The 27,394-nt window shown below is 39.9% G+C and overlaps 1 protein-coding gene across 1 annotated transcript in view; it reads left to right on the top strand.

Annotated features, from left to right (window-relative positions):
- The window catches only part of JAZF1 (JAZF zinc finger 1), a 188,377-nt gene extending 161,205 nt beyond the window's left edge, over positions 1–27,172 (top strand). The window contains exons 4-5 of the mRNA XM_015617865.1: positions 18,245–18,414; positions 24,826–27,172. Coding sequence (XP_015473351.1) covers positions 18,245–18,414; positions 24,826–25,002 — 347 coding nt within the window. The 3' untranslated portion in view covers positions 25,003–27,172. The remainder of the gene's footprint in view (positions 1–18,244; positions 18,415–24,825) is intronic.
- The last annotated feature ends 222 nt before the right edge of the window (positions 27,173–27,394 follow it).

The following is a 27,394-nucleotide window of genomic DNA, read 5'->3' as shown; positions in this document are numbered from 1 at the left end:
TGTGCTGTCCTACCTTGTGGTATGCTGCTCATCTTGGCTTTCCCAGGGGTGTTACTCTTGGCTTGGGTGAAGCCAGGAGCTGTGTGGATCCCAATCACGTTTCTGCATGTCCTCACAGCGATGTCTTGCCACTTCACGATGTTTTTAACCTACTGCCGTAAGTTTTCAGCAAAGTGCAATTTCATGTAATGATCTCTCATCTGTGTATTGACCAGACTGAAACCCACTTAGCTTGTGAAACCTGATAAGAAGCTGTTCAAGGTGTTTTGGCTGCAGGGAGTGTTTGTTAAGTTTTACAGTAAAAATCTGTGCCAAAAGACTGTGGGGCCTCGTTCTCAGACAGAGCTGAGCAGCGTCCAGACTGACACACATCGATGCTGTGAATGTTGCATGTGCACATGTAAGCACCTCCTCCTTCTTGGTAAAGGAGATTATTCATAGAGAAGCAGAAATACTCAGCAAAGAAGTGTGCCCTTTAAGGCTCTTCTCAGGTAATGAGGTAGACGTGTATTTATCTTCAGATTCTGCATGTGTTAGTCCCCTGAAATGGCCCGTTTGTGGTTTTGGTGAGAAGCAGAAATGCAGCAGTTAATTTTCTATACCTCCCCTCTGTTCCCTCAGAGGTGGCTGGCATATGCTCTCTGCTTACATTTGGCTTTTTGTTCCCTCTCCTATAACAAGTTTTCTCTTCTTCTTAAGACCTGCATCCTCTAATCGCTGTAGAAAGTTCGCTTTAAAAATTTGCTCCAGTTTTTATTTTAACAATAGTGTCTCCCAGGAGACTTTGTTTAGCGGGGCTTAAATGGTCTTGTTAGAGTTCACAGGCAGGATTTAGCAAAAGAAATGGTTTCCATCAGGAATAAAGGCTCCTTAGGGTGATAGGGAAATAGAGCAAAGTAGCACCAGTGCACAGCTTATTTTGGAAAGATGTTAGCAGTCTGCAAATACTGAAATATCGCTTTATTTAAGAAACACTAAATTAAGTCACAAAAACTTATGTTGCTTTTATTTTTAAATGTCAATTTTAAACCCACAAAACTAATGAAGTCTAGTTATGGATAAAAATGGGGCTGGCACTGAATCCTTAACATACGTTGTTAATTTTTTGACTGTTTTCTTACATCTGTGTGGCTCACAGATGAAATTTCCACCCCTAACTTCCTGGCTTTTGAGTGTAAGTTAGAGCATTGACATTCCTTTGAAAGTCATAATATCTCTTCATACTGAAAAGCTTTAAAAGAGATCCAGTGATAGTAACTTATTGGGAATTAATTATTAAAATAACCTGTTCCCAATTTTAGTTAGAAAAGTAATTCATAGTGATGAATCTCAGACAAAAAGGAATAAAACCACTTGTGCATTGAAGAAATGCCAAAAATCATCTGAAACCACTGTTTTGTGTTTGTTTATTATTTTCCTTTATATTTATGACTTCAATTTTTTTTATTTTTTTTTTTCAACTGTTCCAGGCTTGGAATAATAAATTTCAGCCTGGAGTGAATTTTTTGCCTTCCTATAAATTCTAAAACAAGAGTTTAATACCACCAACTGGCTTTTTAATAGTTCAGCCCTAAGTCTTGTGCCCTCCCACCTTCCCCTGCACACACACACACAAAAAAAACCAAAAAAACTGGAGTACTTGAAAACCTCATGCTTAGCATTTCATTTTGCTCTGAAGAAGCTGGCTCTCAGACATCCTTTCCTGTTTATTTTTTTTTTTTAATTTTAATAGATTACACGTTATAACATTTATGCAGTTTTAATAGGTTTATAGACCTATTTACTGCCTGATCATTGGGGGCAGTGGATGGCAGCCAGTCCTGGCACCAAGGGTTGAGGATGCTGTGGTTGCCTGGAACAGCTGTGGCCATTTCTCAGCCCTTCCACTTGGGGAGGAGATGAAAGAGTGCAGTTTTCATGGGTGGTCATAGGCTGGCCCCATGAGAGAATTGGCAAGTCCCATTTTGATTTACAGCTGTCATTTGAGTAGGTGACTATTGGTTTGTCTTATTAATTAGGATAAATGCCTTTCTGGGGAGTCATATTTGTTCAGTCACTTTTGATTGATTGCATTTGAAAGTTTTTACCTTACATAAATGTGTCAGACTTCCTTGAAATTTCCACCAGTCCAGTCTCAGTATTTATGAATATTACCCCATTTTCTTCCCACAGAAAATACCTAACTTTTCAAATTCTTTATTTTACTTTTCCTTTCTGGTAAAACTTGAAAGTAATAAATCATTTTAATCTGGAATAAAAAAAATCCTTTGTAGGATTTGCCTTAACCTTTAAGAAGTCTATGATCTAAACAGTGATATTTTAATCAAATATGCCTAAAAATTCAGCAAAGTAATGTTAAGATACTTGAAAAAATATTACTGAGGCTATCAAATTATTACTATTGATGTAGAAATTATTACATTTACCATCTGAGGATACTATCTGAATGATGCTTTTGTAGATTTACAATAACCTAGTAATTTTGTAGATATGTAGAGCATATTCTAAAACTGAAAACAAGATTTCTTTGTCAGTAGTCCTAAAGCTGCACTATTTCAGTCAGAACACACTGTGTGAAATGGGCCAATTTTTGTCTAATAAATCATACTAGTGGTGAAACATGACTTAATATAATATGTCATACTGTAACAAAGTGAAATTCAATTAATTTTCAATCAAAAGAAAAAAAAAAACTGGTCTTCCCCACGTGTCTTATTTTCAGAGCCTGGTGTAATTAAGAGTACTCTTTGTACCTAGAGTGATTGCATTCTTAAATGTTTGCAATAGTTTAAATATTTTTGTGTTTGATTCAGGTTTAGGTAACTAAATTAAAGAGAATTATATCCCATTTACATCATTAGGGAGTAACTTCTAAGAGTGATTATTTTCTAAAAGGTACGTGTAAATTTTTACTCAGTAAAATTAATAGATCCTAAAAGCTCAGACTATTACTGTCTTCTCTAATTCAGATGGAATTTGTTCAGGATTCAAATGCTACTACTGTCAAAACAGTGACCAAAAAATTACAGCTGCCTTCTGTGTTAACAAGTGTTCATGCTGCTGCTGAAATAATTTAGAGCATCATTGTTCCCTCTATGGGTGACTAATTTACAGGGGAGGGAAGTCTGTGTGTTACAACAAAGGAGCTCCTTTCTCTACCTACCAAAGGCAGCTGGGACTTAGAAACTGATCTGTAAGGATCCACCTTACTTTTGATACTTTAAGGAGCTGTCTGTTGGGGAAGCTTTGATTTTGAGAAGCAAAATACTCACTGTGTGGCAGTTAGTGACTTTTCCCAATAAACCTGGTTATCTCATGTACTGTTACCTCAATGACACGAGCTATCATTCCTGTAATTCTGCTGTATAGCATTTGCCTTTATGGATAACTCATGAAGGAATCCCACGGGCCTCCTCTTGAATCTGTTCCCTTTTCTTTTCCAAGAATGCAAAAGCTGAAAGAAAACCACCCATTGTTTGCTAGTAATAGCAACCAAAACCACAATAGTAACCAGCCTTTGGAATTGGGCATTGGAATAGAGTAGCAGGCATATGCTGGAAACTAATATGGTTTAGATTCTAAATGTGTGTTTCATTTTTTTTACTTTAAGTTGTTTAAAGAATGCGTTGTTGTAATGTAAAAGCTCATTCCTCTTCATAGGTATCAAAGCAGCTAACATTTCAGTAGAGTTTCCATATGTCAGGCTTTCAACAATGAAGTAATCATATGGCACGGACAGCTGTTGCACAGAGAGCTGGAACAGCACATTAAACAGAATCCAGCAAGAAAAAGAGATCTGCTCAGCTGAACTATTCTGTGAGTTTGGAGTGAACAGCAGAGATGTAAAATAATAGGGTTATTTTTTGTTAGTTTGTTCCCCCCACAAATTAACTGAAGATTTACAGGAGGAGGAGTCAGATGCTCTACACTTTTTGTGTTGATGGATATGCTATTAATATGTAGCAGAATTAAGCTGAATTTATTGCAGAACTGCTATTTATAGCAGAATCTGTTTGGCTGCTGTCAGCAGGTGGCATTTCTGAACTCCATGTTAGGTTGAATCAGAGCAGACTATGAACCATTAAATCTGCTGTTCAGTTGATAATCCTCAACATGTTTGGGCGATGAAGATTTACTCAGTATTGCTACAACTAGAGAGATACTGCTCTTTTGTGGTGGGCTTATTTCTTTAAGAAAAGTGCACTGCAAAATACTCCTTGATTAGATCTTAAGGGAGCTTGAAATTAGACTTGGGAGGACAAATGAGTGGAAACAAGTACACAAGTACACATTGATGGCACTTTGAAAATCACGCTACAAATTCAGGTCACGCTACAAATTCAAGCACATGATTAATGTTTAGCACCTAATGCTAAGGAAGTAAATGCTGTCTGACTTGGAGCATATAACAAGTGCTTTGTCAGACTGGAATGGAGTATTCACCACTTGCAGAGTTGCAAGCTCAAGAATTTATGTAGTCACAAAAAGCCAGCTTTAGCCGTTCACTTCAAAAATTCTTCACCTGCGTTAGCATACTATAAATGCTTAAATTTAATTATTACACTTTATGTTAAAGTAGCCTAGTATCATGCAGACGTAGTTGAAAAAATAATGAAAAGTAGAAATATTAAATAAAATCCCAAGGCTGTTGTATTAAATTGTTGCTAAGAAGTGGGCTAAGAGTGTTACATTTCTGTGTGTTTGACTTACAGGGTGTCCAGCACAGTAAAGCACAAGTCAACCAAGCTCTGTTGCAGTTTGAAAAAACAGACTTTCAGATGTCTGAGGAACCATCTCATTACTTGCTCAGAACTTTCTACTTGTTTAATTGCTTGGTCAGAGACTGAAGAACTTTTATGCTATGTTTTTATTAAAAATTAGATATATGGACTCACTCTTGGGTAAACACTATGGGCAAATAAATAAGCCATACTTCACAAAACGAAGACCAAATTCAGTTCTCCAGCATAATGAATGTTTGAATACATTTGATATTTCAGACCTGCAAGGTAGGAAGAAAATCTGTGTTAAAATATCTTGTGAAAACTGAATTGTGGTCCTTGACAAAATTGCCTTCTGAGGTGCTTCACTGTTGCCAGGTTTTCTCGTTTCTGTGTAGATGACAGAAGAGAACTTTATTGGAGCCAAAATGGTTCCATCTAATTGCAGGTCTGGGACCATATATTAATCCTGCACAGTAACTAATATTGTACATATAATTGCCCAGCATTTAGCAGTCTGAGGCACCTATTCTAACAGAGCCTTATGGGTGTTCTTGTAAAAACATAATGAAAAAAATAATGAATGACATTGTGCAACACAGTTGATCAATGTATGACTTAACTATAGTTGTATGTGTGTGCTTAAATATGGTATGAGATTTTAACATGAGCTTTTGGCTGAAGTCATGACTAAGCATGAACAGTTAGAGAAATCTGTTGTAGTTTCCAGTTTCTACCGTAAGGAGTAAAGCTACAATTGAAGGTTTCTAATAACAATGGAAAACAGTAAGTAGAAGTGCAATTATTTCCTATAGGGGTTTTCTTAGAACATGTGGGATTTGTTCCCACAGCTAAAAGATGTTTTTTTCAGAGCTAGATGTCGCATCCAGTTTTAGGAAACCAGGCTGTAAACTTGCATATTTAGCTCTTTCTTCAGTAATCCAAAGTGAAAAATGTTCAAGTGTTCATCACTGTGCTTGGCTAAGTGCTTCAGAAATTGATTTTTTTTTCTTTCCTAGCAGTCATCATCTGTCAGATGACTGTCTACTTTCCTTGAGAGAGACAAGACTGTGTATTAACCTGGTTGCTCAGTGACTAAACCAAACCAAAAGAATTCTGTTCCCAGAACATACTGAGACTTGGAGAATCTGCAGAGCAGAGATAATTCCATCTTGTAGGCACAGCAACAGTGTTGTCACGTCTTGTAGCTCCAAATCAAACAGCTTGAAATTATCCTGAAGACCAAGTCATTAATTTGGTCAAACCTGCATGTGTTTTGGATCTCTCACTGTGTGATTACCTGGGTACCAGCTCTGCAGTTTGGCTGAACCCTAAAAGGAGGAAGGATGGGAGCTGGCCCACTTTGATGGCTGTGTCTCTTACAAGGGAGGTCACAGTGTCTTTTTTTTACCTCCTAGGCAAAACCAGAGTCGTAAGGACTTGCAAACCCCAGCCCTGTTTGCCTTACAGGTGTGATCTGGTTTGTTTTACAGTGTGTTTGGGACCCCTCAAAGTGCACATGGACCAGGTGAATGAGGAGTGTTGGTTAAGGCTGCAAGGACTACAGGGCTGCAAGTCCATGACTCCAGTTCTTTCAGGTCCTGTAGCTTTGGGGTACAGATCCTGGAGGATTTCTGCAGGGCTGTGCAAGACAAGCTGACATGACCCATGGGCGTCTTAATTTTTCAGAGATTTGGTATTTCCACTAATCCAAGCCTATGAACTTGTAAAGATGGAGCAAAATCATGAAGATTCTCCTGGAACTAATCTTTCCTATGGTTTGCATAAAGATATGCTATGATAACCACCCACCACCCCACCCCACCCCCCCTGCTTAGTCCTTTTTCAGCTCCATCCTAAACTAATTCATAACTTAAGTACAAGAAGGTCTACACTATATATTCACAAAAATGGTATTATTTTAAAGTGGTGCTTCTAACCATTTAAATTGCTTTTAAAGTTAAAAGGATAATTTTAAGTGTATATAGAGGAAAGTAAGACTAATATGAAAAATGTGGCTTCACTGTGAAGGGAAATGTTGACTTTTTTAATCAATATTCCTCTCAGCTTTTTGCTGCATTTTCTATTTTTCTTCATTTTCCTGCTTTATGGGTCCATTTTCATTATCATTCTGTTAAATTTCTGATTTGCTCTTTAACTTGGCAGTAAAAATGTGTTGAGCCCAGTTTGCTGTAAAAATATCTTCTGAGGAGATTAGCTCAGTTGTCAGATTTTGTACTTTCTAGTAGAATCCTGAATCATGCCAGAGGAAAAGGCACACAAAAATTTAACACTACCTTTTATTTCATCTCATTCATTACAGGTAGCTTTACATGTAATCTCCTGTGTGTTGTACTTCATCTTCCCAGCCCCTTCAGAGCATTCTTGTTTGATACAGACATAAATTGCACCAGCAATTGTAAAGCTACTGTGCTGTAGAATTGTATTTTAACTGCACATACCTGTAATTAATTGTATGGGAATTTTCACAGTAGTCTCCCCAAGGAACAATTTAATTGAAAAGCAACCAAGTTGTCTAGACTACAGCAACTCATAAAATCATCACTAGTTTTGGGGTTTGAGCTACAAAGCAGCAATAGAAACATGGCTTGTAGATTTAAAGTACTTCCAAGCACAGGAACTGTTTTATAATCCCCATCATAGTAGTCTACCCTGGAAAACCGTTTTTAACAGGGTCAAGAACAAAAAATGTACAATAAGCTTGAAAGTAAAGATTATCTCTGTGTTAATTTGTGATAGGATAGGGATTTTTGTGTACAGGCACACCCATGACACATAGACCTGTCTTCCTCCAAATGTGTAAAAAGTACGCATTTTGTAGAAAGCACATTGTGTCTGCCTTTCACAGCTTGTGGCACAACTGGTTTAACATAAGGATAGTGTGACACTCAAAAAGTTACTTCAGCAGTTCTGGGTAACAATGATGGCATTCATGTTTCATGATCCTGTGTTTATACTGCAAGGGCAGATTGGTGGAAGGATTTTTATTTATTTATTTGCTATTTGGCTTTGTAAGTAATCTGCTAAGTATCTTGAAAATTCCTAGCTGAAAACACAAATGTTTTTCTCCAAGTTAGAAACAGTAGCGGCCACATGGAGCTTTCAGGTGTTTATTTAAATTGTGTGTGTATATGTGCACATACAAACTTACACATATACATATATGTGTATCACACTGCGACATTAAATGGGATTTATCTCTACCAGTGCAGTACCTCAAGGACTGAGAAAATTACTCTACGTCCCCCTGTGTTGTGTGTCTGCACACTGACAGCAGTGTTATGGTTTAGCAGAAGAAAAACCAGACTCATTTAGGCAGCACTTCAGTGTGCTGGAGATGATGAAACTTAAGCAAATGTTTGAGTTTTCCTTGCATTATGGCCAAAGAAAATCAGAAGTAATAGAAAGCAAGGACTAACGTACCATTTCACACTTGATGACTTATAACCCAGAGAAGTTTATTTCACAGGGGAAATGGCTGATCATGAGCTGATGTTAGCCAGTACAAAATTATGTAACATTTTAGGAAAAACAGGGTTCTTTGTAGCTTTTGTGTATTTCCAAGTGAACTAAAAACCATGAAACATTTGCTGACCCCCTAAAACCACAAGATCCTCTTGTCTTTTTAGCGCTTGTGGCCTGGCAGGTGGAAGACACCGCCCTAATTCTTGCTGAAGATGAAGGTTGGTGCTTTGTCCTTGCTAGCATGGTCTCCCTGTTGAAAGGTTTTTCCATACAGACAGTGCCATTCACAACAATTTCTGAGCACTTCTGCCTCTAATGTTGAAGGAGACAAGAAGCCAAGGAGCAATGAAAAATAGCAATTTGAGAAGTACTTTGATTTCAGCCCAGTGATATGCCACCTGAAACTACTCACACCTGCTAGCATACATTTTGTAGACCTGATTGAAACAATGATAGGCACAAAGAAAGGTTTGCGACAGTGTAACAGGCACAGTGCACATTTTATTTTATCAGAATCTTTGTCTTTAAAAATGAGAGAGGTGCCATGACTCCCCACTAAATGTATTCTTACACTTGGGTTAATTTCTTTCTGAGGAACACAAAGTAGGATTAATAAAAAAAAATAACAGATCTTTCCTGTAGATTTTTTTGTGTTGTTAAAATGACAAAAGCCTTGATTCTTGCTCAGTAGTTGATAGCCATTTTAACCCTTACTGGCAATTCTCAGTCTTAGGGATAGCTCTGAAATCATGCTGATGGCGTTTCTTAAATCTAGATGGTCAGAGTTTCTAAAGCAGGCAGATAGAGGTGGTCAGTGTATATTCATGAAGATTAAATCCTCCTGTCTCTTCAGTGTGTTGAAGTGGAGAATCTGCCATTGCCTCCCTTGTCACTGGTCAGGGGTTTGTAGCCAGCCCTCTTGGGCCTCATAAACATGAAATTTCCTCAGCCCAAAGTTGCTGAAAAAGCACTGAGTTGTCTTGCACCTCTACAGCTCCTCTGTGCACTGCGCTGGGGCTGACGTGCATGCTGCAGCCCATTCACACAGGAGGGGCTGGGGAGGTCCAGGAGCACCTTGGAAAACCCTGCCTGGCCAGATCCTGCTGAAATCAGCAGCACTCCTGGTGTGCAGTGCAGGCTGTACCTGCACAGGGATAGCTATGGCTTGGGGGGAGCCTGGTGGCAGCTCAGAGCATCCGTTCGGGATTTGCACACTGGTGAAGGCAAAGGCGCGGCAGCCAGGGTGGGGAGGGACCTGTGTGCATTAGCAGTTTTATGGCCTGCATTGTAAGTGGCTGGATAGTTTTTGTACAGCTGTAAAGCATGTATAAAACATGTCTCAAATGTATTTTCATGGCTTCATAAAGTGTAGGTCATTTAGGTAGGTACTTTTTATTGTAATCCTTTATCTTCAACGTGGAACTGTTTCCTGGTACCGTTTCTTTTTTCTTCTCTTTTTTTTATAAAATGGGGTGAAGAAGAGAAAAGAAAAACTGCTCTTTCGTTACATGCATCAGGAGAGTCCTTAAGTACAGTAATAGTGCCCTGAACTTGCATTTCTGTATGTCTAACCTCGGAATGCAGGCCTAGCAACTAAAAAGCCAAAATAACATTAATTATGACTGTTCTTCGCTGTGGTTTTTGGAGTATAAGTTTGGAACAGATGTTTGAGGGGAGAGAAGGGAGGGGAGGAAGGATGGATCGTTTCTTTTTCTCAGCCCCAACTGGTTTTAATTCTTATTTGAACATTTTGAGAATATCTTTAAACAGTTGCCAGAGTTCAATTAACATCCTGTGACTAAAGGTGGAAAATGTCCTACTTTGTTTTTCTTCAAACATATACCTGCTCTTGCTTCTCATGCCAAAGTCAGAAAAAGAAAGGATTCCAGCTGGCATAGGTTTTATTACTGTTACGTTGCTTTGCAGGTTAAGCCTCATATTGGGAGGGGTCTGCTGGACTGATTTATTTATTTACTTTTTTTATTTTCATTATTTTTAAAAAGTGCCATGTAAAACACTGCATTTAATTACAGGAAGGTTATGTTCTTTTTTTGGTGAGTGTTTAACAGCCTATTCTTGTTTACATGAATCTAGTTTTAAAATATGTTTAAAGTAGAGATTGTGTTCTTGGGTTTATCATGTTTTTCCTGTACTGTGTATAAACACAAGATTGTACATTATTGAAAGCCCTTTTTTGTAGAAAACAGGATTGGGGGGAAAAGTTTATATAAAATTGCAAGGTAACTTCCCGAGACTATTGGCGCAGTGTGACCATAAAACCTCAACAGCACATTGTGCAGTGACATTATAACAATTTGCTTTAGCACCTCTGCAGCGTTCTCAGAAAGCCCTGCTCTACAAAACACATGCCATGGTATCAGTTGACTCTTTTTTTCCAGAATCAGTTCTTTACATGCATGTTTTTGTGATTAGTTGCTGTTCCACAAGTAATTGGAAGTAGGGGATTTTTATTTTTTTTTAATTTATCTTATTACACGTATGTTTTATTTGCATTTATACATTCAGTAAGTTGCAACATATCTGCTTATATAGGTGTGCAAGCACATTTATAAACTTTGGAGTAGGATTTACAGTCCTTTAGTTTTAAAGACTGTTCTTTGCTATACCAGTATCAAGATACAGATATATCAAGAAAGAAAATGGCACACAGTTGCTCCTAAGGGCAGATAGAATCCAGCTGCTCCACCAACCCCAGTATTGGCTCTATTTTTTTTTAACCTGAGTGTGTTAGTTCTGTTTCTCTAGTAGCCCAAAATGGAGAGCAGATCTCATGTGCAAACAGTTCTCCATTTTGCTGACAGTGAAAAAGAATCCATAGTGCTAATGTGGTACTAATAGCACTTTAAATATAAAACTTTGTTTATTTTGTACCTTTATCATTTTAGCTTAATCTACAACATTTTAGGGTGATTTCCCATATAGGTTAGCTCAGCCAAAATCATTCTATAACAAAATACAGTGTATTCAGATTTATGTTTTCCCTATAGGGGTGTTTGCATGCTTTCCAAAGTGAATCCAAACCTTGTAAGGGAATACATTTTCAGTCACTTAAATTTCAGCATGAGCTTCCATTGAGAGCACTGAAATGAAAACTGCAGTTGGTGTGAAATGTTGGAATTGACCTATATCTACCATGTCATTTTAAACACCAGGGTGCTGGATGTTTAACTGTGTGAGGGTTCATCCTGTTTGAAGCACCACCCTCCAAAAGAGCTATGGGAAGGAGCTTTTCAAACTGTCTCTGTGACTGTGCAAGGTACTGCTGCCATTTGACTGGGAGAGAGGGGAGAGGAGGTCCAGAAACATATACCCATAACCTTAGACACTTAAATGTTGCCTCCTTTGGTATAGCAGTGGAGGTCTGAAAGTGTTGTCTGAAAGCTACTCTTCAAATGATGCCAACACAGAAAAGTGTTTTGTGTTTTTGGGTTGTTTTTTTTTTTGCCTAACTTATTTCCTCTAGGGCTTTCAAGTGCCTTGTGCCTAAAAATAATGATAAAAAACATAACTGTTCTTTGTATTTGAATCCATGTTCACATCATTACATGAGGTACATTTTTGAAATTCTCTTGGTGCTTATTCATTAGCTGAGCCTTGCTTCAGCCAGAGACAATAGAAAATTAGTTCTTCTGGGCAGTAATACATCCTAGCAGCTCATTATTTAGTGCTTGTTACTTGATCTGAGCTAGGAGACAACTGGAAAAGAGAAAAGGAAGGGTGGTTTCTCCAGAAGACATTGTTCTGGCCAAATCCTGCTCTGACTGGTGTCATGGGAAAGAGGAGGATGCTGGCAGCAGCAGCCACAGCCCGCAGAGCCCACAGGATGCGCTTGCAGCGGCCAGCGGGACAACGCTGAGCCCCCGCCCCGCATGGCGCAGGGCCAAGGCAGTAGTAAGTCATAATTGCTATTTTCATGGCTCTGTTGTGATCATGAAGAGGGATGGAGGCCTCTGCCAGCCCTGGCATATTGCCTTTTTGACAAACCATAACCATCTCAATCAGCTCCCACCAGTGACAGCAGAGTTCCAAGCATGCACTTGGCTTTGAGAACAGAATTGCCTCTCCTTGCCCAGAAATGAGGATCAGGAACATTTACTGGGAGAAGAGCAAAAACTCTACTGCATGTGCTTTTACCCATGTGCTGGAGAAAGGCTCCAGCCTTCACTGAGGTGTATTTAGGTTGTATTTAGGTGCTTAATCCAAACACTGGAATGGCACTTGGTATCTAAAATGCCAGTGTCTGTGGCACTGCACAGTGCTCTGTTAAAGCTCCCTGGGTTTTCTTCAGCTGTGTCTACATCATCTTTGTGGACAGGAATGGTAAAAGTACTTTTGAAAATCTGAGAAATCAGTCTGAACAGACTTTTTGCAGAGGCTGAAAACTGCTTTCTGTCCTCTGAGTCCTTTCTCCCCACCCACTAAAAAAAGCAAAAAGACCCTGGCTTAGTGTGTCCGGATGATCCAGTGTCTGACATCTGTTGCTGGAGTTTACAGAGCCAATGCACTGTGCCACCCATACCAGCTCTCAGCTGAGAGAGTCCTGCTACAGCTTCTAGGCTAAAGACTTACATGGCTGATTTGTATTTCACTGCCCCAGGCATTTATTTCCTGTTCTTTCTATGAAGGAAGAATATTTCATTTTGAATGACTTGATACATCTTTTGATCAGCAATGAGTATCAGTTGTAGGAACATTGTCCCTACTGTGTGCACCCATGGGCACAGAGGGAAGAAGGCTGACAAATCCATAAATGTGCTTTAGCGTTAACCCAAAAGTCACATAATATTAATAATTCATTTTTTTTATCAAGGAAACTGTCGCAGTATATGGGAATGTAAAGTTCTTAATACAAGAAGTGCTCTCATAAAACTGTTTCTATGAAATACAAACTGCAAGTCCCGCACGGGACAAAGTGTGAAGCTGAATTTTTATGAGAAATCCTTGGAATTACCATGAACTTTCAGTGACACTAGCAATGTTGGTTCCCACTGCAGTAAGCTATTTGCTTATAGTTATTCATTGTATACTTAAATGTATGCTTTCTGGTCACAAAAATAATTGGCAAGGATGTTTTGAGTTTGTTTTTCTTCATGGGAGGAGAAAGGAAGAACTCATAATGTTCTTGATCAGAGGTCAAGATAGATTCTACTCATTAAAATGGCACACACAGCTTGTGCTGGTTTTAATCAGCTTTGTCTTTTTTATATTTAAAGGCACAGCAGAGAAGTCTTTAGATTTGAAAAGCTATGTAACAACAAATGCTGTGCACCTGCTTGAACTGAGATTCATTTAAAGTTCAGGGGAAAATCCTCTGTAAATCGCAGGATGGAATGAATTTACTCATGCAAAAGGCAGAATTTATCTTGGCTACAGTGGTGTGAATACAGAGTAAACCCCAGAAATATAAAAGATACGGCCCCAGATTTTCAGCAGTGTAGCTGGGATGTTTTCTGTTCCAGAATGTCAAATGAATTAGCTCTCTGCAAACCATTTCTGAGCTCTTTTAAATTACTGACTTCTTTACTACTGTAAAACGAAAAAATAGTAGGTGGACATTGAAGAGGTGAGATCTTTGCTGCAGGATTAAGTGGCATTCTCATTGATTTTGATAGGAAAACTGACTGGCAGCAGAGGTGTAGACCAAGTCTTTATGGTCAGCTTTGCTTTTTGTCAAAAGACAAAGGCTTCTTACCCTGCAGGCAGTAATCATAATCCCTTTTTGTGCATGTCTTTACTTTCGGCTGTGACATAGACAACTTCCTTATTTGTGATGGGTTGTTTAAATGCAGGGCGAAAATTACAGGAGAAATAACTGGCTGGGACTCTTTGTGACCCAGCATGTTTTGTGGCTTCTCATAACAGATAATTTTATGTGATATCTGGCTCCAGTATGGCATACTACGTGAGTTGTGCCTAGTGGACTGCCCCTTTGAGGAGTAGTGGCATTGTCTCAGCATGGAAAATTGCGGGTAAAAAAAAAAAGCTGAACTAGCATTCTTTCCTTGCCTTTCTTTTGTTTCGTTTTTTGATCTGCTGGGGGCAGCACAGATGAAGTGAGTCTTTTGGCAAGGCTACTAGAGTGGGGAGTGGGGAAATTGCTCTGTGGGCCAGGACTGAGGGAATATTGCATGCAAGAGTGGGTGCAGTATTAAGAGGATGATACTGAGTTATTTGAATAGTAAACAGTGGTTTAGGTTAGGCCAAGGTAGAACTGTGTAGGGTCTCTGAATGAAAGCCAGATGATGAAACTGGATATTATGTTAAAGAGCAATGAGCTAGCAAGAAACCTCAGAAAAAGCACTGCCAGAAAGCCGGTTTTTTGCTATAGTAGAACTAGTATTTAGTTATGGTAATAATATCGTGTATTTGTACGGTGCCTTGCTGAAAGCATGTGCTTCTCTATCAGCCAGATACTTAGATGCTTTGTCTTAAGACAACTGTGTTGTCGAGTTTTGGGGGAGGTTTTTTTGCTACTCAGACTTCTGAAGCTTAGTTCTGATGTTTACCAGTGGGGTGAACGTTCCGTCTGCTTTCCAAGCATGAGGAGGAAGGGTAAAAGCCATCGGCACTCATACAGGAATTGCTCAGCTCAGTGCCCAAAGGGCAGTGTGCCCCAGCAGGGCATCCTGTTTTCCACGAGCATAGCAGCATGCAAGCAGAGCTCAGGGAGGCAGCTCCCTGGGACCTCTCTGAAGAGTTACTGCAAACACTGCCCGAGTCACGCAGTTGTTCCACCCTGGAGCAGGCCATAGGTTAGATGCAAAGGCGCTTAATTTCTTTTTTCTTTTTTTTTTTTTTCCCCTTTAAAAAGTAAATATTTACAGATATAATAGTGAAACACCAACCAACTTTTTTAAAAAAATAAAAAAGGCAAGCAATGAACTGACTCTATCTTGATCAAAGCGCTCTGCTGTGCGCTTCCCCTCGGCGCTCTGCTGGTCCCCGGGAACGCTGCCCAAGAGCCGGGGCAGCACCGGCTCGGGTTGCAGTTTGTACACCTGACACGGAGCCCAGCACCTCCTGCTCCGGCTGGGAACGGCCTCGCAAAGCCACCGTGCTCAGCCCTGCACCACTTAATTAAAATACCTCATCCAGGGGCTGTTTATAATGGCAGCGCCAACCTGCGCGTTGTGCTTTTTGTTTTTCCTCTTGTTTTATTTCCCCCCTCTCTGATGTGTTGCGCACAGTCAGTGAGGCACCACATGGGTTGCTGCCCTTAGACACTGACAACTGAGGAAATTAAATTCTGAGGCAGAATTGGTTAAAAGCATGACTGAATCAGTGTTGTTTTTCTGTAACAACTGAAACAACATAATTATTTTAAGGTTGAATTTTTATTGCTAATGTATTTTTTTCAAGGCAGTAAATTTTTTTGCATTTTCCTTATACCAAGATCCTTTTAAATACATTTTGGGATTTCTAATTATTTTTTTAAGAGAGTAGAAGCAGTTGGGTTCAGTAGGACACCATTAGATAAAAGCAGTGATAGACTTCAGTTCCAGCTTCATGTGAAGTCATATGGCAACATTATTATTACTGTTTTGTTCAAGAAGAAATACATATTTATGTGGTCATTCATATGAAAAATCTCCTTGTATTTATAAAATCTGTAGTGACATCTGAGTTTAAAAATTTAAGATAATAGAGCATTTACTTATACTGGTTAAAGAACTGTTTTGAGTATACTAGACCAAATCTTGCATTTTTGTTTGGGTAAGCCTATGAAAAGAAAACCATAAGGATGGTGCGAATGGTGTGATCTCATGGATGCTTACACATAGAGTTTGGTCTCTTCTGTCTCTCACCGAGTCTACCTTTGACTGAAGTACAGGCAAACATTTTTACAGAACTTTTTTATTTTATTAACTTTATTTTACCATACAAAATTACTAGAAAAATTAAAAGGGCACCCCTTAATGCCTTTAGGAGAACCTAAGGAGATGCATAATAGTACTGACTACAGCTTCACCCCACTGTTCTGTGTTTCTCTTATTTCATCCATCGTATTGCATATTAAGTTTTAAAGAGCACTGATTGTTGCTTTATGAGAGCAACGTATATCATAACATCCTAATCATCTCTAAAAGGAGTGGTGTCCCTAAGAGATGTTGTACAGTTTCAAATGCTGTTTTCTTCAGGAGGACAAAATCCTATTTGGGCGGAAATCACCCGCTAAGGGGGCTCACAAGCGGGGGGTGATTATAAAGGCAGAAATTGTTGTTATCAGTGTTTAGAATTGTGTGTTTTGTCATCCTAGGAGTGCATGTGTATTTACAATAGGGTTTTCTGTTTCATTTGCTTTAAAAAAACCCCACTGAGCTAAAAAGTTTGAAAGGAACGGCCTGAGGAATTTTTTCCATCAAGATACAATCAAGGGCAGGAAATCGTAGAAGCAGAGTTGTGGTTTTGCCTCCATTTTTTTATTAGTTAATTAAACTATAACAACTCTTAACTTCATTTTAGGTTAACTGTTCCTAGAGTTCAGAAATATTTTAAGAGGTCAATAATGCTTTCTTTGGCTCTCGCTCATTGGGAGTGGGATGAGGAGCCGCAGTCAGCAGGGCAGAGTTTTCCAGATGTGCTGCAGGGCCTGTGCGTGCGCTGATCTCGACGGTTGTCGCTGGTGGGAAACCATCCCTTTTTCCTCATCTGCGCACCATCCTGGACAGATGGGAGCCACGGGAGAGAAACGTGGACAGCCTGATGTCTGTCCTGACCAAAGCTCAGGAGCCCTGGGTGCTGGCAGCTACCAGTTGCCACGTGTTGTTACTCAGTGCTGAGTCTGACTGGGAGCGCTGGGGCAGGGGGAGTCGCAATGAGGCGATTAGTGTGGAGTTTCAGCAGAAGCAGAAACACTCCTAAAAACCCACTTATGCAGTATGGATTTTCCCTGTGAATTCAGAACGTTTTAAAGTGCCATGAGGCATCTGTCTGCATTTTGTCCTCGGTGGGTAGAGCTGCTCAGAGGCGTGCACTGAAAGGGCACATGAGGGGAGAGCCATGCAAGTGTCACTAAACCGTCTTTAATAGCGGGAGCTATTCCAGCACTTGGAGCCAAATTGTCTTTCAGCAGAAAGGATAAAATTGAGCAGAGTTGGGAAAGGGAAAGAAGAAAGGGGAGGGGAAACACAGCACCACCTCCTGCTGACACCACAGAAGTTTCCCTCAGCTTTCCCTCTCTCTCCCCCTCTGTGCATATATTTTCTTTTTAATCAGCTGCGGCTCTTCTCTCCCCTGCTTTTCTTTTTCCAACTGTATTTTTACAGTTGGAATTCTGCTTTTCTAATTTCTCTTGTTTCACATTTAACTTCTTCAGAAGATTTCGTTAATAGTTATTGCAATTAAAAATAATAAATAAACTCAGCACCAGCTGCTCAGATGGCTGTCTTAGCATATCTGGAACATAATGCGGTCTGTTCAGGGCAGCCACACAATGCAATTTATACCCACACCTGAGGGAATGAATTTCACAACTATAATTGCTACAATATAATTCTTATTAATGTTGTGCTATAATTCCTATTAATTCCAAAGGGCTAGTAAATGCATTAGGACTTGTCAACATATTATTTTACACTGTTTATGATCTGTAGAATTACACTCTTCAGTATTGTATTGCATAAAGAAATGCCTTAAAATTAGCTTTAATTGGAGGAGGGGAGGGAGCACATTTTCTGTTAGGGCACTGGGAAAAACGGAAGGATCCTGGTGTTTGAGAAGCAATGAAACTGCATTTTAAAATCAGTCCTTTGAACTTTCTGTGTCATGCAGTTAACAGTTTATGAAGATATATTAATAATGCCTGTCCTGGTTATTAGAAAAAGAACCCGGTGTCTTTATGAAGGAATAAATAACTACAAGAAGGATAGGGTTATAAAATTTAAAATAACTGTCTTCCAGAAAAGACAAAAGCAGGGAAATTACAAGTCATTGTAGCTGATGTAATAAATGCAGAATGGGTTATCTCGCTGCGCTCCTATTTATTCTTGTTTTATCTGACTACCCTGCTTTTCTAGGTAGTGAATATGATGAAGAGGAAGTAGACTATGAAGAATCGGACAGTGATGAGTCCTGGACTACAGAAAGTGCTATCAGCTCTGAAGCTATCCTTAGTTCAATGTGCATGAATGGAGGGGATGAGAAACCTTTTGCCTGTCCTGTTCCTGGATGTAAAAAAAGATATAAGGTAAGTAGGAGTGCAGACCTGCCTCATTTCCTGCTGGTGTAGGTGGTGGGAGAAGCCTCTAAAATCAGTTTGCACCCTTCTCACTTAATAGACTTTTCACAATTATTTTTGTGATATTTTAGCAGAATATTTTATTCACTAATTTCCTCTCAGGCACAGCCAAGTTTATCAGTTTTACAAGGGATGTCTGTCTGTCAAGAGAGATTACATATAGCAACTCTTTAGCTTTACGCATTTTAACGAGCTTTCTATTATTTAGACAAATTAACTGCAGAATGCAGGAGGTACTACAAGCAAAATAATCTCTTGGGTCCCTTTCAGAAAACATGAAATAAAAAGCTTCTGTCCATCTGTGCCAGAAACAATTCCTTCTGCTTAACCACTAGAGATACTGCCTTCTCTTTAGTGACAGGGTGCCCAGAGTGCATTTTCTGATAAAGATAATGTGTGGGATGTAACAGTTAACATCGTGCAAGTCAGAATTCACCTTGGGAAAGCAGAGTCTTGCAGAAATTCTGCCATCATTCTGTCCTGGGTCCGAGTTCCCATGACACATCCGCACAGCCGTCAGTGACCCCACACGCAGGGCTTGCATCCCTTTGTGTGACACCCTGGGAAACAATTCCCTGACGCCCCCACCCAGCCCCATTCTTTAATTGCTCTCCATCATGAGAAGTTCTTTTGTCTTTTTATGTGAGTGAAGCATTTCCAAACTGGAACCTGGAGCTGGCCAATGTAGAACATGCCAGAATGTTGCAGGAGTGTTGCTTCACATGCTTCGGTGCAGAGACAGGTGGAATTGTGTTGAACATGGTGCACTTCAGAATGGTGTTCTCTAACCACTGACATTTGGGAACGGAAGGAGCATGTTGGCAACACTTCCTCTAAGTCGTTTTCTAAAGGTTTTGCATGAACTATGGGAAAATCCAACTACTGACCTATACACTAGAAAAACCGTGGTGGCTGGGTTGGTTGTATTTTATGGCTTGTCCTTTAAGTAACTGATGAGTAGGGACTTAGAAGAGAGCAGAAATAGAAATATAGGAAGGCCAGTAAGAGTTGAGATAAAACAGTTGTGTCAAGAATGGAGAACCTGTGCATGAAACCATGCAGTGTATGAAAACCTGTTTCAGTGATGCTGCAGCAGCTGCCACAGCAGCAAATCACAAGATTCGGGTTTCTGTACAGACCACTTAACCCTGACAGCACTGTTTCATAAAACACGGACAAAGCAGTGTGCTCGTTTCTTAGGGACATAGAAGCATTTTTGCTGACATTATCCTGAACTGTGTAAGTGTTTATTCACCAGTTACAGGAAAAACTGAACACCATCTTCAGGGCCAGGGCAGAGGGAAAGATGGTTTTGGACTACTTGCAAGTATTACTTTGCAGGTAAACTCACATTATTGAAGATCAATTCTTCCCTTGCATGTGGTGGGAGCTGTGCCAGACAGAGGGTATGGTATAAAAAGCTAAATCCCTAGCTCAGGAAGCAAACAAGCCATGGTGATTGTTAGAAGTCGTGTGCCCAGAGGGCATCTATGCATTGCAGAAAACATTTGCTTAATGGCAAAGTCTGGACGGAGAACCCTGTAATTTGCTATATCCTGTCTGTTCTCTATTTGACTGCCAGCCCTCTGTCTTTTTATTGCCCAAATGAGCAAGCTGTTTGTGCCTGCTTCTGCTATCTCACTGCCTTCATCTCAAATGCATGAGGACTGTCTATAAGGGATATCTTGTACACCATTAATGGTAGAGCAGCCAGGCGGGGGAACAAATTAATGACCCTTAGAGGGGCTGACAGGGAGCAGCAGCAAATAAAATGTACCGTATTCTCCTAAGAGACTCACCTCTGTTTAGTCCTGATAGAAAAGCACATTTCCTTAAACTCTGCCTCACCTCATTTCTCTTTTCTGTGGACTCTGTTTCCTCCCTTTTTTGTTTTCAGCCTATGTTTTTTCTTTTTACATTTTTATCTTTGTTTCCTTCCTTTTAGCTTTGTGTCAGCTGTGTTTCTTGTTTCCTCTTTATCTTCCCTCTGCTTAACCCGCTTGTCTGACGAATTATTTTCAGAGTCTGGGTAGGGAGTCCTGCGATCAAAGCACTGGGATTTTCTGGTGGGTACTGGATAATCACAGTCAGGACTGTAAAACAATTACAGTGCTCCAAACAGGAACACAGACATGCACATACAGTAATTGCCAGGCTCACTTTACGGCTGAGAAAGGATGCATTCCTTCAGGGAGCAAGGAGGAAAGGAGGATATACACAGTTTTCTTTTGTCTGGCCTTAGGTGACGTAAGTTTGAGAAGTAAAATGGTATTTTTAGGGATTTTATTTGTATTACAGTACTGCTTAAAGGACCCAGTAGGGATGGGGCACCTTTTTGCAAACAATGTTCAAGGATAAGAGATGGCCTCTGCACTGAAAAGTCATTATGGAAAGGTAAATAAGACAAGAATGAGTACAACAAATACTCCAAAGGAACAGGCTGGGGCGGACAATGGAAACTGTAAGGAGAACATGTTTATACACAAGCCCAGATGTGTATCAGAAGCCCCTGCTGGCCTCCTGCCCAGCTGCTGTCTCCTGGCGCTTTCCCATAGGCAGTGCAAATAGTCATAAACATTTCATTGTTCTTCAGGAACTTTATGTTTAAAAATTGTTTGCTTATAACATGTACTGGTACTCTATATAGTATGGCAGAGATTTTCTTGAGAAGCTACAGATCCTGGGAGAAATATTTTTCTTTAAATTACAAATGGGATACACAGAAACATAGAAATAAACCTGAAGTACACTGACTTCTAGATGCTTGGAACACAACCCTTAGAACTAATTTCTGAAACTGGCTTTCTTCTCTAATTATGCTTATTGAGGTAAAGAAGAAGTTATCATTACTTTATAATTTATGGATATTTTTTCTTCCTGTGATTCATCTTTGATGCCTGAAATTTGATTTTTAGAAAATCATCTGAGTGATTCCAAGGAACCTAAAGGTATAATCCTTGTTTCTGTGTTCACCCTCACCAGACTTTGGATTCACATCCAAATTTAGATGCCCTGTCCAGAAGTGGATGGACATGGAGTAGTTAATGTGTTTTGCAAAATACTGCCTTGTAGGAGCTAAAATAGGGATTTATGAAGGTGTTGATTAGTCTTCCTTTTATTAAATAGCCCTGAGTGGTCTCTAGCTCTGGAGAAGGAATTTGGAAATGAGTTTAATGTGCAGCTAAACTTAATCAAGCAATATCCAAAGAGCAAATGAAGTTTGAGACATAGTAGATAGAACAAACCCCACAAATAATGCATATATGCTAGTATAGAGAAAACCTAGAATATTTGCCCTAAATTTTCTAGTTTGTGCAAAATTAGTAATAAAAACAATAACAGATTTCAGTGCATACAGAATGTAGCTTATATCCATGAGTTTTTCTTTGGCCTTGGGCAAGTGGAGAGGTAGTACCTTCCAAGGTTGCTGAGGCATTGGGTTTGTCTGTCTGGCAGGTGAAAGGATGAGGGTCCTGTCAGGTGGCACAAACCCCCAGGAAGGCTGACCTACAAGTGGTGAAACTCAGCAGAGCTTAGGGAAGGAGAATATTGAAGTGAGAGGGAAACAAGGGAATTTACTTGAAAGAAAGGAACAAGCCAGAGCTTGCAAGCTGAACAGAGGAACTGGACCCACAAAGAAAACCTTGGGATGAAGAGCCAAGAGTACAAAGACATATATGAATGTCCAAGGCTGAAACAAGAAATGTCTCAAATCATCCTTTTGAGATGTCTTTTCCTACTTGAAGTGGGGCTGGCAAGTTCTCTGCAGCATAGTATCTTCGTGAGTCCTGACGTGCAAAAGGGGCCCTGCCCAACAAGAGCCTTTGTGTCCCTGCGAACCAGGCGGTGCCGGTCTAAACTTCTCTATCACCTCCTGATCTGGTCCCAGGTTAATAATTGTTTCCTCCTGTTCAAGATTTTTAGAGTGCCCTTCTCTATGGCCATCTTCTTCCTCAATCATCTGTGAGAGTAAACAGTGAGCAACCTAAGTAACCAGAGCAATAAAAGTGATGTACGAGTTTGGCCATGGCTTTTGCTGTACCTCAGCAAACTCAGCCCAGACGTACAACAAAGTGTTTACATTGCAGCAGTGGAAAAAGTGCCGAAGAGTCACTGTAATTCTAACAACAGTTTCCTTTTAGACAGAAGTACAGGTCAAATTTCACATAACACAAGCCCCTCATGCTCTGCATGGTTACTGTTTTTCAAACTTTCCATGGCCCAATTAATCTCTCTAGGTTTCTGCTTTAGCATCTCCTTAATTTTTCCTGCCTGAAAATACTTTCTCCTCCTCCACCAAAGAATGTGGTGTACTGGGGCTGATGGATCATTAACAAATCTGGATCAGAAGAGTACCATTGGCATGGAATAGTGGGGATATTTATGGCTGCAGATTTACAGCATCTGTAGCAATTGATAGCAGCTCAAAAGTATCTAGAAGGGATTTCTTAGAAAAATTTCAGAACAGGTTTTTCTTAGGAAAATATTGTTATTATAGGTAACAGCATTTGTTTTAAAAATTTCACTGCAGTAGCAAAAGTTTAGCAGGTCACCCCCAGATTTTCTTCTCTTTTGAAGGCACAGGTCCTTAAAGGTACACAGATGTTAACAGAGGCCTTATGAAGTCCTCCTGACACCCAGTGACAGTCCTGGCCCCCCTCACCCCAATGGCCTAGTGGGTGCTAGAGGATGAAACTATGTGGAAGATGATCCAAAAGCTACCCCAGGATCTCAGACCACTTTCAGGGAATTCACTTGACTGCTCTTGAGACTGATGTGTAGCTTTGATGTGCTCTGGGAGTTGAGGTGCCACAGCTTTCTGCCTCCCCTGAGTGCTCAGTACCCAGACGAACCCTGCCCTGATGTGTTCCTGTGTCTGGTTGGTGTTGGGAGATGGGGGATTGTCAGCTCCCACATCTCAGGAGATAGGTGTGCAGGGATATTCCAGCATTTTTAAGGGCATAAAGGACAATTCAGAGGTTGGATTTGCAACTTGAGGTGAGGATTCACTGCCTGAATGCTCTGGGGAACAGGAGCATGAATCTGCGGGTGAAGTGGTTGCTTGCAGTCTTGCACCTCGTTTCCAGGGTGGATATTTGAGACTGTTTTTCTGTGAGTTCCAAGCTGGAGCTTCCACTTCTAAGCTGCACATTGATAAAACTTGTTGTTTGAAGAGCCAAGGGGACTTTCTGTTATGTGTAACACCAGGCAGTGGTTCAGGAGAGACAAAATCCCTAAATTTAGTGGGTTGTTTAATATCTGGGCTGTTGATTGTAGCTTTATAGCACTGCTTTCTTTTTCTTTTTTCTTCTTTTTTCTTTTTTTAATTTAAAAATACTGAGATACATTCCTGGAGTCTTTAGAGAGAACACAGGAGAGCTTTGGAACTGTCTCTTTTTGTCACTAATACTATCTTCTTTGGTTTCATCCTAGGAGAAGCTCAGATTAAAGACTTTTGCTTATTCATCCAAAAATCCAACCTTCAATCCAATTGAACTCAAAAATCTCTTTTAGTGAGAGCACATGAGAGACTCCGGTATACTCCACAGAACAGTATCACAGCAGCTGCTGAGACCACAACAGCTTCTTCCATTTTTGCCAGAAATATGTGAGAAGGAAGACAGGGGAATTGCTTTGATTTATGTTTAGTCAGGTTTTAGGTTGACAGAATTTTGGCCTATTTCCTGCCCTTGCCAGTGTAACAGGGAGTGTGTTGTGTTGCTGTGCTTTGTACTAGTGGGGATCAGCTCTCCAGTTTTAGCTGTGGAGTATTCCCAAACAATAGCTATTTTGAAGTCAGCATCTCTGGATTGTTTAAGTGTCCTGTGTAACTTTTTTGAGTTAAGCATTCCCCGCAGTTATTTCTTTGGAGAGAATGTGTCAATGATCAGAATTTGCTGGAGCTTAAAGACGTATCTAGAAACAATGACACAAAACAGAACAGACCCACCATGGGGGAGTCTCAGCTCTTTAAAGAGGTGTGACCCAAGTCTCCATGCCAATTCTTTGTTTGCTTGTAAATGAACCTCTGAATAAGAATTGTCAGTGGTATATGAAAAAGATGTCAGGATGCAAAGAGCAACCATGTGTGCGTCCATTAAAGGGTATTCTTTGGGAAACAATGTATTTTGGGAGATGAAAATCCGGATTAGCCAGGTAGGTGAGTTTTGAGAACCACACAAATTGTTGTCCTGGTCCTACCTGGTACCTTGGGAGCGCAGCCCATGTGCAGTACCCAGTGGGACATCCTGGCAGTTTATAGGATTTTGCTCGTACCATTGACCCATTTTCAGGTTTTAACTGGAAGCAGAACCTGTATAAGCCCACCTGAGCACTGACATTTTTCCTTCTCCCTCACAGAATGTGAACGGTATCAAGTACCACGCCAAGAACGGCCACAGAACACAAATCCGCGTACGCAAACCGTTCAAATGTCGCTGTGGAAAGAGTTACAAGACAGCTCAGGGCCTGCGGCACCACACAATCAATTTCCATCCCCCCGTGTCTGCTGAGATCATCAGGAAGATGCAGCAATAACATGCTGGTCACAAATGTGCCAAGAAATCCTCACCAGCAGTTGCTGATTTTGAGAACAGCCACCTTTTTCAGGGGAAGCACTCAGCAACCCTTTAAAAAAATTAAATGCATGCTTTAAAATTTTCTGTAATTTTGGAATGATGTATCTTTGTAGAGTTAATGATTTTGTACATTTGCACATGTTATCATCATACCCATTTTCATTACTTTGAGATAAGGTGCTATAAAAGCTATAGGTTCTTCAGAACATTTTTCTCCAAAAAACAAACAAACAAAAAAAACCAACTAGGGGGACGTTGCGTATTTAGTTGTACTGATGTGTGGGACAGGAGCGCGAGGAGGAGAGCTTGGCACTGACATCCTTTCAAGATTGTAACATGATGAAGACTTTCGATGCATCTGTCAATGTGTGTGCAAAACCAAAACAATACCGCCCTCGTCAAACTATAGTTAACATGCCTTACATAACGGAGTTATCAGTGGAGTAGCAAGTCTTTTAGGTAATGGAAATATAAATAAGAAAGAATGTTTAACATAATATGCTAAAAATATTTTCATACTTAAATAACATACATAAAAAGGTGTGCTTGCTGTATTTTATATTATCTTGCAAATCTTTCTTTTTTTCCTCCCTCTTGAAATGCTGAAAACCTTGCCATTCGAACTAGTAAACAATCACTTTAGTGTTAGCAATTACATTTTTTTTCTCTGTACAAGATGTCATATTATGTTCATGCCCATCAAACTTTTGAGGACCAATATCCCAGTCCAACTAAATATTTACCCCTGAACTATCTGTTAGAAAGACACTTGGAAATACTTAAGTGCAAATTTATGTGTGTGTGAGAAACAATTATCTTCATCTCAGATGAAGTTTTGAAGCACTTTGTAGTTCTCTATTGCCAACAGATTTAATGTTTTATGTGTTGCCAATTCTTGCAACTACTGTACGAGCATGTGCTGCGGTTGCAAATAAAAATGAGAAATTCAGCGCATGGTTTAAGGAGGTCCGTTTGTTGTGCTAAGGGAGTTCTAATGCCTCTCCCTCACATTCATTGTGTTTTGAGATTTTCTTTGTGCATTTTTTGCTTCTCATTGTAGGTCACAGCATTCCATTTGGAAGTGTCTGTTTAGCTTTACAATTAATTTTGCTGAAATATGACATTTGAGCCTTACTGAAGATTAAGTGCTTCTTGCAGCAGGTGGTCAGAGACTGACTTAAAAGCCAACATGAGAGCGCTTCGTGTCTGGACCATACCTGAACATTTGTTGCTTGCCATCCTGCCTTGAGCATTCTTCTCACAAGTGCTATTCCTGGAGTTCAGCTGGCTGGGAGCAGAGGGGGGCACCCTCCACCAGCCCTGGCCTGAACACTCCTTTGCCTGGCAAGGGTGCAGGAGGAACTCCCAGTGTTAACACAGTCATCGCCTTGGCTTGGTTCCTGTTCTTTTAAGTGCAAAAGAAAGCTCCCATAAAGGAGGAATGAGCTTTCCCTATTTTTTTTTCCAAAGCTTTAAAGGAAAACTTTGTAAGGATGACAATTACCTTTTCTCCAGCAGAGTAAAAGTTTCATTAAAATACCTAAGAATCATCCTAATGAGCGTTTAGAACAGACGAAGTGAAGCGAAACATCCCTCTCTCAGATCCCTGAGAGGTGACCGTGACAGCCGGGTTTAAAGGATGATCCAGACATGAGAGTTACTGGTACACACAAGGCCCCAAGCGGCCACTTCCCACCTTCTGCAGCTTTGGCAACAGATCTGGCCAACAAACACGTTTTGGCTCTGCTCCTAGTGCAAGAACTACAGGCTGGGCGAGTTCGTTCAACAGCTAAACAGTTGTAAAACATCATTGTTGCATGTAAATTCCTTTCAACTATAAAACTGAAATTCCAGTTTCTATTTACCTATTCATTGTGACAGTATTATTAAACAGGTAAAGATGGGACTATTTTGTTATACTGTGTATAGTGAATGTATTGTACTGTGTCTGTGAAAAGTGTGCTTTAAATTATATTTTCATATGTTTTGTTGGGGACAAAGTACTTTAAGTTTGAAAGTGACAGAGGTTTGTTTTAGAACTGAAGGCAACTTAAAGAATTCCTGTCAGGAAAGCTGCTTATAAATGTAAATCAAATCACATTTAAAATAAACTGCCTCTGACCTAAAAAGACTGCTCTTTTCTCATTCCTAACCTAGAGTTAAGTTCTTGGGCTCTGTATACGCTTCTATTTGTTTATTTTACTTATCATTACTTGTTTATTTTACTTATTTTTGTTTATTTTATTTATCATTAAACTCTTGGAGCCTGTTCTAACTCTTTTTATCTGCTGTTGAGTTACAGTAAGGAAAGAGATTCATGCTTTACCTCAGGCCATGAGGCCTTCTTGCTA

The sequence above is a fragment of the Parus major genome, chromosome 2 (assembly GCF_001522545.3).
Source record: "Parus major isolate Abel chromosome 2, Parus_major1.1, whole genome shotgun sequence".
Classification (NCBI taxonomy): Eukaryota; Metazoa; Chordata; class Aves; order Passeriformes; family Paridae; genus Parus; species Parus major.
The sequence above is the reverse complement of the archived record's forward strand: the minus strand, read 5'-3'. Positions and strand labels throughout refer to the sequence as shown.